The 11,065-nt window shown below is 49.8% G+C and overlaps 2 protein-coding genes and 1 pseudogene across 2 annotated transcripts; all 3 read right to left on the reverse strand.

The window, feature by feature from the left end:
* Positions 1-1,036: 1,036 nt before the first annotated feature.
* LOC120708370 lies at positions 1,037-3,478 on the reverse strand (annotated as a pseudogene).
* A 455-nt stretch (positions 3,479-3,933) lies between these two features.
* LOC120708372 (probable glycerol-3-phosphate dehydrogenase [NAD(+)] 2, cytosolic) lies at positions 3,934-6,952 on the reverse strand. The gene is made up of 5 exons (XM_039993589.1): positions 6,142-6,952; positions 5,390-5,611; positions 4,790-5,037; positions 4,546-4,685; positions 3,934-4,321 (listed from the first exon to the last, which is right to left on the reverse strand). The coding sequence occupies exons 1-5, from the start codon at positions 6,782-6,784 to the stop codon at positions 4,180-4,182; spliced, it is 1,395 nt and encodes a 464-aa protein (XP_039849523.1). The 5' UTR covers positions 6,785-6,952; the 3' UTR covers positions 3,934-4,179.
* A 1,282-nt stretch (positions 6,953-8,234) lies between these two features.
* On the reverse strand, positions 8,235-10,833 carry LOC120708373 (protein GAMETE CELL DEFECTIVE 1, mitochondrial-like). The gene is made up of 3 exons (XM_039993590.1): positions 10,127-10,833; positions 9,104-9,293; positions 8,235-8,864 (listed from the first exon to the last, which is right to left on the reverse strand). The coding sequence occupies exons 1-3, from the start codon at positions 10,786-10,788 to the stop codon at positions 8,637-8,639; spliced, it is 1,080 nt and encodes a 359-aa protein (XP_039849524.1). The 5' UTR covers positions 10,789-10,833; the 3' UTR covers positions 8,235-8,636.
* Positions 10,834-11,065: the final 232 nt, after the last annotated feature.

Consider the following 11,065-nt stretch of genomic DNA (forward strand, 5'->3'; position numbering starts at 1 on the left):
ATCTTTTAAGCCTAGTTAGGTCATGGTAGGACAACAATTAGCACAAATAAACAAAAAATGCTACAGTGTGTCACAGTGTTCGATGTTGCCTTTTTTACCACTATTTTATGGATCTAAACACACTCGTAGTAGTAGTCACCCAATGACCCAACCCAAAGCCCGTAATAGGCCTGCGCTGCTGTAGCGAGTCGTGACCCGAGGCCTTGAGGCTTGATCAGAGAAGGAAAAGCAGGGCCCGAGTCCCTGATCCCGACCGGACTCGGGGCCTACTGCCGTGCTCGCTCGCGTGCGCGACTCCCGATAAAGCCGGCGACGTTGTCCGCCGCCCATTCGCCGCCGATGCTTTTGCCCGTTTCGCCCTACTCCTGCCCAAGACCGGAAAGTGGCCTATCCATGGCAGTGGACTGGACCCGTCCGACGTCAGTAGGCAGCATGCAGCACAAATAACAATACGAAGCGAGCAACGCAAGGATGAGGCGAAGCGAGCAACGCAACGGTGAAGCTCCACGGAGGAATTCATGGATCGGCGAAGGCCGGTCGTGCAAAGGCATTACACGCTGGCACGCGGAGAATCACGCGATTTAGAGGTTGTTTAGTTTTAGGGACTAAACTTAAACTTTAGTCTATATTAGTATTTAAAAATATTAAATAAAAATTACTTATAAAACTAACTGCAGAATTCTGGTGTTAAACTGCGAGATGAATCTAATGAGATATATTAATTCATGATTAACAGATGATTACTGTAGCATCACTTGACAAATTATGAATTAATTAGACTCATTAGAGTCGTCTCGCGAATTAGCACTTAGCTATTAAAAAAAATTATAAATAAATTTTATTTGATACTTCAAAATAGTAAATTTCTTTTCGATGTGACAAAGACTTTAAAAAAGTTCAAGGAAACAAACAACCCCTCAGAGCGCTTGGGACATGCGCCCGCGGCCAGATGCTCAAACGTAGAGTGCGATTTGGTAACCTGAAGATCATAAAATTTTATGCTATTTTTTAGAAATAAAGTCTTAATTTTAAAAAAGTTACTATATAATATTTAAATTAAAAAGAATTGGAGATGCATAGTGACTGGTACCAATCATTCCATGCACTATTGTCTAATGGTAGTAACTGCCACAAAATTAACCTCTCCGCCTAATAACTCACGCAAAATACTGTAATGACGACCCATCCTTAGACCACGCTGCTTCGGCCGTCGCGATCAAGTCTACGCAGGCGATCCCGCCGCCGTGAAGTCGACGTGGTACACCTCGGTCATGTCCGGCTCGAACAGCCCGAAGTGCCGCTCCACGCCCTCGGGCTTCTGGTTCTCGTTGAACATGGCGAACACGAACGCCTCCACGGCCTTGCCGGGCCGCCGCGGCGTGCCGCGCCCGCTCCCGACGTGCCGCACCACGTTGTTCACGTACGCCGCCGCGTTCTCCACGCTGGCGCCGGCGCCGGCGCCGCCCGACGGCCACCCGGTCTCCGACACCACCACGTCCACCGCACCGCCGCCTGACGCCGCCACCCTCCCCAGCGCCGCGTGCACGGCGTCCACGATGGCGTCGAACATGTTCGTGTACGCCACGCCGCCGTCCGTCACCGACGCCGCGGAGGCCGACCGCAGCAGCGCGTAGTCGAGCAGCACCGACGACGGGTCGGCCGCGTAGGCGAAGTAGGGGTACACGTTCACGAGCAGTGGCGTGGACCTCGACGCCAGGAACGACGCGATCGGCCCGACCCACGGCAGCGCCGCCTCGGAGAAGGCGCCCTGCGACGGCGGGTACGAGGAACCCAGCACGGCCGTCGACACGGCCGTCGTGACGGCCACGCCGCCGAGCCCCGCGCCGCGGAGCGCCGACTCGAGGTTCCGAATCGCGGGGAGCACGAGCGCGGCGAGGTCGCCCGGGATGACCTCGTTGCCCGCGGTCACGTAGCGGAAGCGGACGGCGCCGCCGCCGGCGAAGGGCTGCACTTAGGACTGGACCCACGACGCGGCGAACGAGGCGTCGGAGGCCAGGCGGGCGAGGTCCTCGTTCAGCGTGCCGAGGACGACGCCGAGGCCCGAGCCCCGCAGCGCGGCGAGGACGGCGGTGTCCGGGTGGAAGAGGCGCACGTCCGTGATGTTCCTGGCCCTGCACAGCGCGATCACTTTGTCCGGGGACGGGAGGTTGTCGGCGATCATGCCATAGTTCACGCCGATGCCTTCGACTCCTGCAAGTAGAAAGACCAGCCACGTTCCAACAGTAAGCAGAGGGTCATCTTGGGTAACGCATGCAGTAATCAGTGTTGGATAATGGATAGTTGCGATTGTGATTCTCAAAGGTTAACTAAAAAGACCCAAAAAAAAGCAATAGAGATTCATAGTACTCTAGCTCTGATCGTGTTTTTACCTCGTTGGACCAGCTAATACCGACCTGACGAGAGAGAGGGAGAGAGAGATTTCTTTCAATTTGCCGTTGAAAGGGGGATAAAATTCTACTGTGTTAAGATTTTGGTCGCTTTTAAGTAACTATCGCCACTTAAGGCGTGCACTGTGTTATATAACCTAACATTAGGTTGCCTCTTCATGAGAGGTACTATACTTGGATGAAGCTTCACTATCATCAAATTTGAAACAGTACCGAACTCCACCTGCAGACTGACCAAGAAATAAACGGAGATGGCAACAAGAAACCAATCATGTCCAGCTGACATGGCCCGTGAAGACCATTGTCAAGAAGACAGCCCACTATGCATTAACTTGAAGATGAAACAGAGAGATATGCAGAACGGAAATAGACAGGAAAAGTATAACGACAGAGCCGCAGCTCCCGTGAAACAAAAAGTCTAGATAAAGCAAACAGTAATTTTCAATGCATCGGCAGAACTCTTGCTCCTTCGGTTCATAGGGGGGCAAAAAAAAGGAAACAATAAGAATACCTGGCACACTGGACATCTATCAATCAGTAAACTTGGAAAAGATCTAGCCTACTAAGTAACAACCATTGTCCTGCTCAGGTTTCTCTGAAGGATTGTCAGCAGACTAACGATCTCGAAGACGCCACGCAGCGCAAACAGTAGGTACAATCACACCGATCATCATGGCAACAAGATAAACAGAAGATACATAGTGTAGGAATTTCACCATTAGCTAGCAGCGATCAGTAAAAGAACACCGAAGATTAGCTCACCTGGGGACGACGACAGGAGCAGGAAGCCGCAGGCAGCAATCCACAGAGCACTCATCATCTCGACCCAGACGATTACCCCTGAAGCTCGCAGTCGCAGCGGCACGAGTCACGGCCTCACGGGAGCCGCGCGCTGCGGATGATGGCCTCGATGGAAACTGCACGTCCGCCGGCGGGGAAAGTGCTCGGCTACCGCGTAGACTTTCCGTGCGTGTGCCCTGCCTCCACATTCAGCAGGTTCGGTTGCTTGCTTGCTTGCTTCGAAGGAAAACTTGCTCCATTTATGGCCATGGCTCATGGGCAATGATTTGGGATGCGATCTGCTGAAAGGAACCTTCCAATTTAGGCTAAGTTTTCTTTCTAAAAAAATTAGGCTAAGTTTGGGAAAAAAAATACTGCTGCTCCTAGTATGAGTTTAGAAAGCGTAGTACCTTATTCTCGTCCTTATTGTATCCCACAGGATGTGCGTGAAAGTATGAGAACCCCAATTTCGCTCGCACACAAAATGGCTCGTTCCGTCTGGCCCAGTAAGCGCGGCCCGTCAAAGGACGAGCTCCGACACGACTGCGACGACGAACTCGTCAGGTCTCCAAAAAAAAAAAGTAACTTGAAGTGAATTTCGGCATTGCTAAAATTTAAAATGCAGCATTATGATATTTAGTTCGAGTACATACCAACCGTGTTGAAACTAAAAAACTTGGGAGTACAAATCAATGAATCATCACTCACAACAGCTACAATAGAGACATCTTGGACCAAGCAGAAGTAAAATGCGTCCGTGTCCCCTTGTGAAACACAAATCTTATTGCCATTGAATCACCAGACATGTTATATACACGAGGGAGGCTTGGAACACATCAATCCGAGTACTTAACGAGCTCAATAAATATCCTCTCAGATTTTCACTAATGTTACAACAACAGGTACGGCGTGCGTAAGAGCACATAGCCACATAGATATCTTAGAAGATCATCTAAATTCTAACCAATAAGACAAAGTGGGGAAAATAATTCTAGGCTTTTACATCTCCTTTTGGTTGACCAAGAAGAGATGGTCGGTAAAGTGAGTGACCTTGTGCCATCTCAATTCTTTCACGTGGATCATACATTGTCTCATCTCTTATAGCCTGAAGAATCGAGTCAGCAGGACGGTCCCTGTACATATATGAACAGGTCAACTCAGTTGAATTTAGCAAAAGTTTAATTCACTGAAGTATCTCCAAACTTTTAAAAAGTAGAATACTAGCACCCAACACCATACACAGGTAATTCAGTAAAAAAAAATTTGGTGAAGAGCATGTGGCCAGTGGCCTCGGCCGAAATACAGTTTTTAAAAACGGTGTTTGTTGAATTAGGAAAAAAAGAAGAAGTAGTCTAACCTCTTGATCAAAATTCTATGTAGCGCTTTTAAAATTGGGCACATCTCAACCGGCGCAACAGATCTGTTGGCTTCTGGATGCATCACACTTAAGCTATCCTGACTAAGAAGCTCATAAAATGCATCAACTGCAGAGACACCCTGAAATGAAATGACAGCAACATGACAATTCATTACACGAACCATCTAGGCATATTCTTGCAGTTATTGGCAGTTTAGATGGCAATTAAAATAAAAGGCCATACCTGAATGGTCCCTTTGCCTTTTATGCTGTCACCCATTTCTAATGTCAATTCCCCTTTAGCTAACTTCTGCCCATACCAGGCATTACGACCTTTCAACAATGTGACATAAGTGTCTGCTAATAATGGTCCGGCAAGTTTTTCAGGTTCTTCTTCCAGGAGGTGCGTGATGTAGATCATCTCAGATGTGCAAAGTGCAAAGTAAACAGATTTGCTCGTTGCACTCTCATTGGTTAGTGCTGCTACCATACCTGCAAGATAACAGAATGTTCTGAAAAGATAGTCGAGCATCTTTGAATTAAAAGTTCACTGAAGCATGCATTTGTCATCACATCTTGACAATTGAATCGTTCTTGCGGATAATAGCAGCATTAAATATACTATAGCTTATTTGTTTGATTTTATTTTAAGACATCAAATTTTGTAGGAATAAGAGCGTGAGAAAATGCTAAAGGAGGGCAAGCAAGGTGCTGACATTAATTCATGTTGGATGGCAGTTCTAAATTTCTGAATTTCGAATAATGGGGCATGTGCACACAAAATCGTATGCTTAAGTGGAAACAGAACATAAGAAAACCAGTGAGACAAGCAGAAAGTGATTACCAGCACCAATAGCATATACATTTTTTAAGCCTCCCATAACCTCGTGAGTGATGAGGTCACTATTATCCCACACAATAAAATGAGGTTGTCTCAGGAACTTCGCAAGAGGTTTCCTCCATTTGTCAGCTCCACAAATACGCGCATTTGCATATTCTTTGTTGTAAATTTCAGAGGCGATATTTGGGCCACCAAGATATAGAATGTTCTCCAGAGGAACCCCAGCTGCATTAATATAGTCCATAAATCACAAGCACAAGTCTAAGAGATATAAATATAAACTCTGTGATGATTGAAGGATTGCTAAGCCATACTAGAAACATGAGTAATTACTTAAATAGACCTATTGAATGGTCATACGAAGTCTAGACATACATGACTACAGCTGTCTAGATTATTCTAAGGTAATAGAGGCACACTGCAAGTTCTAGCAAAACCATATCTGATTATCTGAAGTTGTATTATCGGGAACTCTGATTAAAGAGGCATGACATTCATTCAAATGTGAACTAAGTATCTTCTACAACAGAGCTGGACTAAGAAATCTCATCTTGAATTCACGAAAAGAAATCCTAACAAAGATGGACAATAGCAATCGCTATTACAGGTATGAAACCTGAAGATCAAGTTCGAGGCCAGAGCTCCAAGTTCGATATAACCGAGGAGAGCCAGCACTAAAAACAGAGCGCAGCTTGAATACAATAATAAGGAAATAGCACAATTGAATGGATTATTAAGGAAGAGGGGAACCTCACTTGCATTGCTAATCATCTGCGTGGGAGTTATGATCCGTGGCAGTGGATCCAGGGAGGCCTCTATCCCCTTGGCCAGCGAGATGATGATAGGGGCAGTAATCCTCTCCTTCCAGTACCTCCCAATCTCCCCGAAGACCTCCCTGGTGTCGGTGGAGGGCAGGCCGTTGACGACAATGTCGGCGTCCCAGACGGCCTCCTGCAGGTTGGTGACGACCTTGAGCGGGCAGAGCGGCGTGTCGATCATGTTGAGGCAGAAGCCGTCCCTGAGTATCTCGTCGGCGTAGAGCGTGCGGTCCCCCAGGCGCGCCTCGACGTACTTGAGGTAGGCGCAGCGGCGGATGAGGCGGCGCAGGACGTCCTCGCGCGCGTTGATGACCTCGAAGAGGTGCTCGGCGGTGGCGCGGTCGACGGCGCGGCCGGGGCGGCGCCAGATGCGGACCTGCGCCCTGTCGCGGAGGTGGCCGTACGCGTCCTGCAGCAGCGCGCAGAAGACGCTGCCCCAGGCCCCCGCCCCGACGCCGACGATCCGGAGCGGGTCCCCGTCCGCCTTCCCCAGCTGCCGCCGCAGCTCGTCCAGCTTCTCCGCCACCACGGCCCCGCTCGCGTGGCCGTTCGGGTGGCCCGGCCCCTCCGCTCCCCCCATTGCCTTTGCCTCCTCCTCCTCTCGCGTCTCGCCGCGGGCAACAACGAGGGCAAGCGCAGGTGCGCAAGCTACATAGCCCGCCCGCCGGCTCGGCTCGTTCGTGGGGAAGAGAGGAGAGACGGGCGGGGCTGGATTTCGCGACGCGACGCGACGCAAGCTATAACTAACCGGGGGGGGGGGGGGGGGGGGGGGGGGGAGAAGGAAACGGACGGCTTACCTTTCGGACAGCAACCCCCTCGGCGGGCCGGCGCGAATCCGGGTGGGTTTGGCCGCCGGATCGCGGCGAGGTGGCGGAAACAAAGCGCTGCCGGCCGGAGAGTCCGAGGCGGGTGCCGGCCCGGCCGCGCCTCTGGAGCTGGAGCTGGAGCTGGAGCGCGGCTGCCACTGCCAGTTGGGTTGGTGCGCGGGTACACGTCGGTCGTCGGCTCTCGCACGCACGAGGCCGAACAGTGACCCTGGCCGGTAGGCCGGGGCGAAAGCGAGGCGCGGTGGTGATGTGATTTGCGTTTACGGCGCCGGTACGGGGGCGAGGTGGCAGGTAAAGTTGGTGGGCGGCCGGCCGGACGGATGGGGGCGGGTGGAGTAGACCGGCTCGAGGGTTTGGAGGGATCGATCGTGGATGGTGACGGCGGCCGCTGGTGCGGTGGCGTGGCACCGGCGGCAGATCGGCGCAGTCCGAAGGCGCGCCCGCGGGCACGCACGGGCGCGCTCGGCGGGCGTGTGGCCATCACGTCACAACCTCACAGTCACAGGAAACGGGTGCTTCTACCCGCAAAAAAAAGAAAAAAGGAAAAAGGAAACGGATGCTTCTGCAAGTGTTTAGTCCATTTTTCCCTAATTCAACAGAAAAGGTTTTTCACTGTACAAAATTCACGAGTGTAAAGTGTAAACAATGCTCCAACAAAAGGTGAAACTTGCACGGAATCAAGCACCCCTTTTCACACACAACTTTCAGCCTGGGAAGGTACCGGTAGGAGTTTGGGGATGATATGGTCAGGGCCCATGAACTTAAAAATGTCAGTAACCATGGCCAATGCTTATCCACCAACCGTGTTTGACAGGACAGATTTTCTGAGAGCGACAAACTTGCAGAGCTTCTTTCAATAAAAAGAAAACAAATTTGCTGAGAGCCGCCACCGCCGAGTTCCAAGGGTAGTCGTCTAGTCGATAGTGCAAGCCAGTACACGAGAGATGCACGCAAATCTGCAACTGATCACTAGAGGCATTGGATCACAAAGGGTAGTCCAAAGGTTGTTAACAGTTACGCTAAATGAATCACAAAGTTGGTTAACAGTTATGCTAACTGAATCACAAAGCTGGTTTCCAGTTTGAGAATATGCTAACTGAATCACAATATTGAACAGTTGGGCTAACCGAATCATAAAGTTGGTTTCCACATGAGAACGCGCTTCAGAGCTGAAACAACACAACATATCAATTTAACACGAGCTGAGTAACGAGTGCACATTAAATATTAAAAAGAATTCAAGTCTCCACGAATGACAAGTGCCAAGATGTAAAAGGTAGGATGGCTATTAACTACAAAATGTGTAGCCTCACAATCCAGGATCCTAAAAATGTGCCTAGGAAATGAGTTGCTAGGCAATTGTATGAACAATTCAAGATGGAGGCACGCCGATGGATTGCAATATGATTATTCAGCTGCCTAGATGTGGGAAATGAATCTTCGTTACAAAAGACAAATACATCAAACCACCTACTGTGCTGCGAAAACACAGGACAGATACTGGCAGCTCCGGTCTACTTCACAGTTTCTGCTTCATCAGCCACCCTGGAGGAATGTCTAAAGACAGTTGAGAAAAAATTTGCGCTGAACAAACAGTTGTCCCCATCACTTGTATGGCGCAATTATCCTCCTTCGCCGTTTTGGAGTCTCCCTCTTCACATACATCTTCTCCATATCATTTAGTGCACGGCTAGATCCATCTGGTAAGCTTATGAACTTCCAGCCCCCTCCTGCACCGCGCTTTCCCTGCGGCCCAAGCTTCTCGACCATGTAGGTCCATCCATCATCTGGTCTACGTCTGCTGTACTTGTGGCACTTAACCTCCCCTGCCACCTGCAGTCCAATATACCATCGGTCTCAGTTTACCATTAAAAATTATGCAGCACATCATACACGCAATTAACAGGAACAGTTATACAGTTTCAGCTGTAATATTTTTGTAGCCATGCCATAGACAAAAGACAGGTTTTTAAAAGTATAAAAATAACACACGTATAAGCACTGAAGTCATCGGATTGCTCAATGGAAATGTAAGGCAGGTCCAGTAGATGATGACCAATGAAAGCCCTTACCTTCTTCTTGTTGAATTCCAAGCGCTGAACAAATTCTTCATACAACATCTTATCTTCCTTCATTGAAATTTCATATAGAACCTCGTCAGGATCTCTTGTTGTGCCATCCCAGCCCTCAGGCATCACTTTGAAGTCAGGTTTATATGGAAGGGATGCTACATGAAATTCCCTGTCATGGGAATGGAAGAATCTGCGAGACAGAAGTGCATACCATTGATTACTGACAAAAAATGTTATAATGACAAGTGCATGGCACTGCAATTGCAGATGTTGCAGATTGTTTATCATTTTGAAAGAAAAAAAATATTACAAAGAAGATGCAGGACACATCAATTGCATGCAGTTCGACACATTATTAGTATTTCAAATTACTATGGGTTAAAAAAATACAGATATTATCTTACAAGGATGTGCTGACCCTTCTAGTGAGAGAAATATAGAAAAAAATTGCACCAGAGATGTCGATGTCTATAATGTGTTGAAATGTATATCCACTAATCATTCTGCAAGACAATTAGACATGTAACATTTTAGCAGTTGAGCTAATCAATAAAGATATATGGAGACATGTTCAAGAATTAGTCTGACAGGATTGAACTCATCAAGTTTTTCTTATGTCAAGTATCTAATCAGCGCGTCCTCATATCCTGAACAAGAAATTGTAGATCACTCCTGATATATCTAATCACAGTCAAAACATGAAATCCGAACTACACCACACCCACTTAGACAAAGGCACAGGTTTCAGGTTTCTGTTTCCAGAGCATGTATACACGTTGGAAGCGCGGTTGTGGGTCGGAGCACCTGACAATTCTATCCAGGTTGAGTTTGCTTGGAGCAACGACCGAGGGTCCTTATTCAGCTGGTATTTCTAACAAATTGATGCTATCTACTCAGCAGTCTCTGTTTCTCGCTTATTTGAAACTTTCAGTTGTTCCTGAAGTTGAACATGCCTAAACTATGGGAACCTGATCTATGCATATCATCAACATTAAAAAGGAGCAAACGAGTACTTTCACATACTCTGGGCAGCTGTCCAGCAGGATCTCGATGGAGTCGTCGAGTGGCTGGCCCCTCTTCCGCTCCTCCTCTTCCTCCATCTCCTTGAGCCACAGGATGGCGTGCACGCGCTGCCGCATGACGCGGAAGTCCTTGGCGAGCCGCTCCACGGTGTACGTCGCGGGATCCTCCTTGTGCAGCCGGTACATCTCCTGCTTCTCCGAGTCCTTGAGGTACGAGCCCCGGGCGCCCGGCTCCCGCACCTGCTTCAGGAGCGCGCAGGTCTCCCGCATCCGGTCGCCCCACGAATCCACGTACGCCTTGGACTCGCGGTTGTCCCGCTCCAGGTCCCGGATCATTTTGTCCTCCTCGTCCATGGCGCGGACGGCCGCCAGCTCACGGGAGACGGGGGCGGAGGGGGGCGGGACCGGATGGCCGACGGAGGGCGAGGACCCGTCGAAGTGGTCCTTGGTGAGGCCGGTGGACCAGGTGGAGCCCCAATCGTCCCCACCCCCGCCCCCGCTGGGCAAGGAGGAGGCGCCCCATTCGTCCCCACCTCCGCTGCCCCCGGTAGAGGAGGAGGAGAAGAAGCGGAGGATGGAGGAGATTCGAGACGGGGCGGCCCCGGCGGCGGCCGGCGGCGCAGGGAGGCGGCCATGGAGGAGGGTTTTGCGAAGGGTGAGCATTTTCGGGCTTCCGCTGGTTTGAGTGGGCTGTTGCTCTTCCACGTTTCAATGGAGAGGGAGAGAGCCTGTCCGGCCGGGGTGAACGATCGGGTAGGCCTGGGCTGAGCATGAGGCCCATCTACTTTGGCCCACATCAACTCTCTCTCTCTCTCTCTCTCTCTCTCTCTCTCTCTCTCTCTCTCTCTCTCTCTCTCTCTCTCTCTCTCTCATTCCTATGATCCAAAGCCAAACGCATACAAAACGTGAGTGAAAACGCAACCATTCAAACCGTGAGTAA

This window comes from Panicum virgatum, chromosome 5K (assembly GCF_016808335.1).
Source record: "Panicum virgatum strain AP13 chromosome 5K, P.virgatum_v5, whole genome shotgun sequence".
NCBI lineage: Eukaryota > Viridiplantae > Streptophyta > Magnoliopsida > Poales > Poaceae > Panicum > Panicum virgatum.

What these genes read in the sequence shown, in the direction of transcription:
- LOC120708373 (XM_039993590.1), bottom strand. Translation starts at nt 10,788, where the DNA reads ATGCTCACCCTTCGCAAAACCCTCCTCCATGGCCGCCTCCCTGCGCCG. An exon ending in CTGCTGGACAGCTGCCCAGA is followed by an intron (nt 9,294 to 10,126) that starts GTATGTGAAAGT and finishes TCTGTCTCGCAG; the next exon opens with ATTCTTCCATTCCCATGACA. An exon ending in TGGAATTCAACAAGAAGAAG is followed by an intron (nt 8,865 to 9,103) that starts GTAAGGGCTTTC and finishes ATTGGACTGCAG; the next exon opens with GTGGCAGGGGAGGTTAAGTG.
- LOC120708372 (XM_039993589.1), bottom strand. Translation starts at nt 6,784, where the DNA reads ATGGGGGGAGCGGAGGGGCCGGGCCACCCGAACGGCCACGCGAGCGGG. An exon ending in GCAGATGATTAGCAATGCAA is followed by an intron (nt 5,612 to 6,141) that starts GTGAGGTTCCCC and finishes ATATTAATGCAG; the next exon opens with CTGGGGTTCCTCTGGAGAAC. An exon ending in TGTATATGCTATTGGTGCTG is followed by an intron (nt 5,038 to 5,389) that starts GTAATCACTTTC and finishes GTTATCTTGCAG; the next exon opens with GTATGGTAGCAGCACTAACC.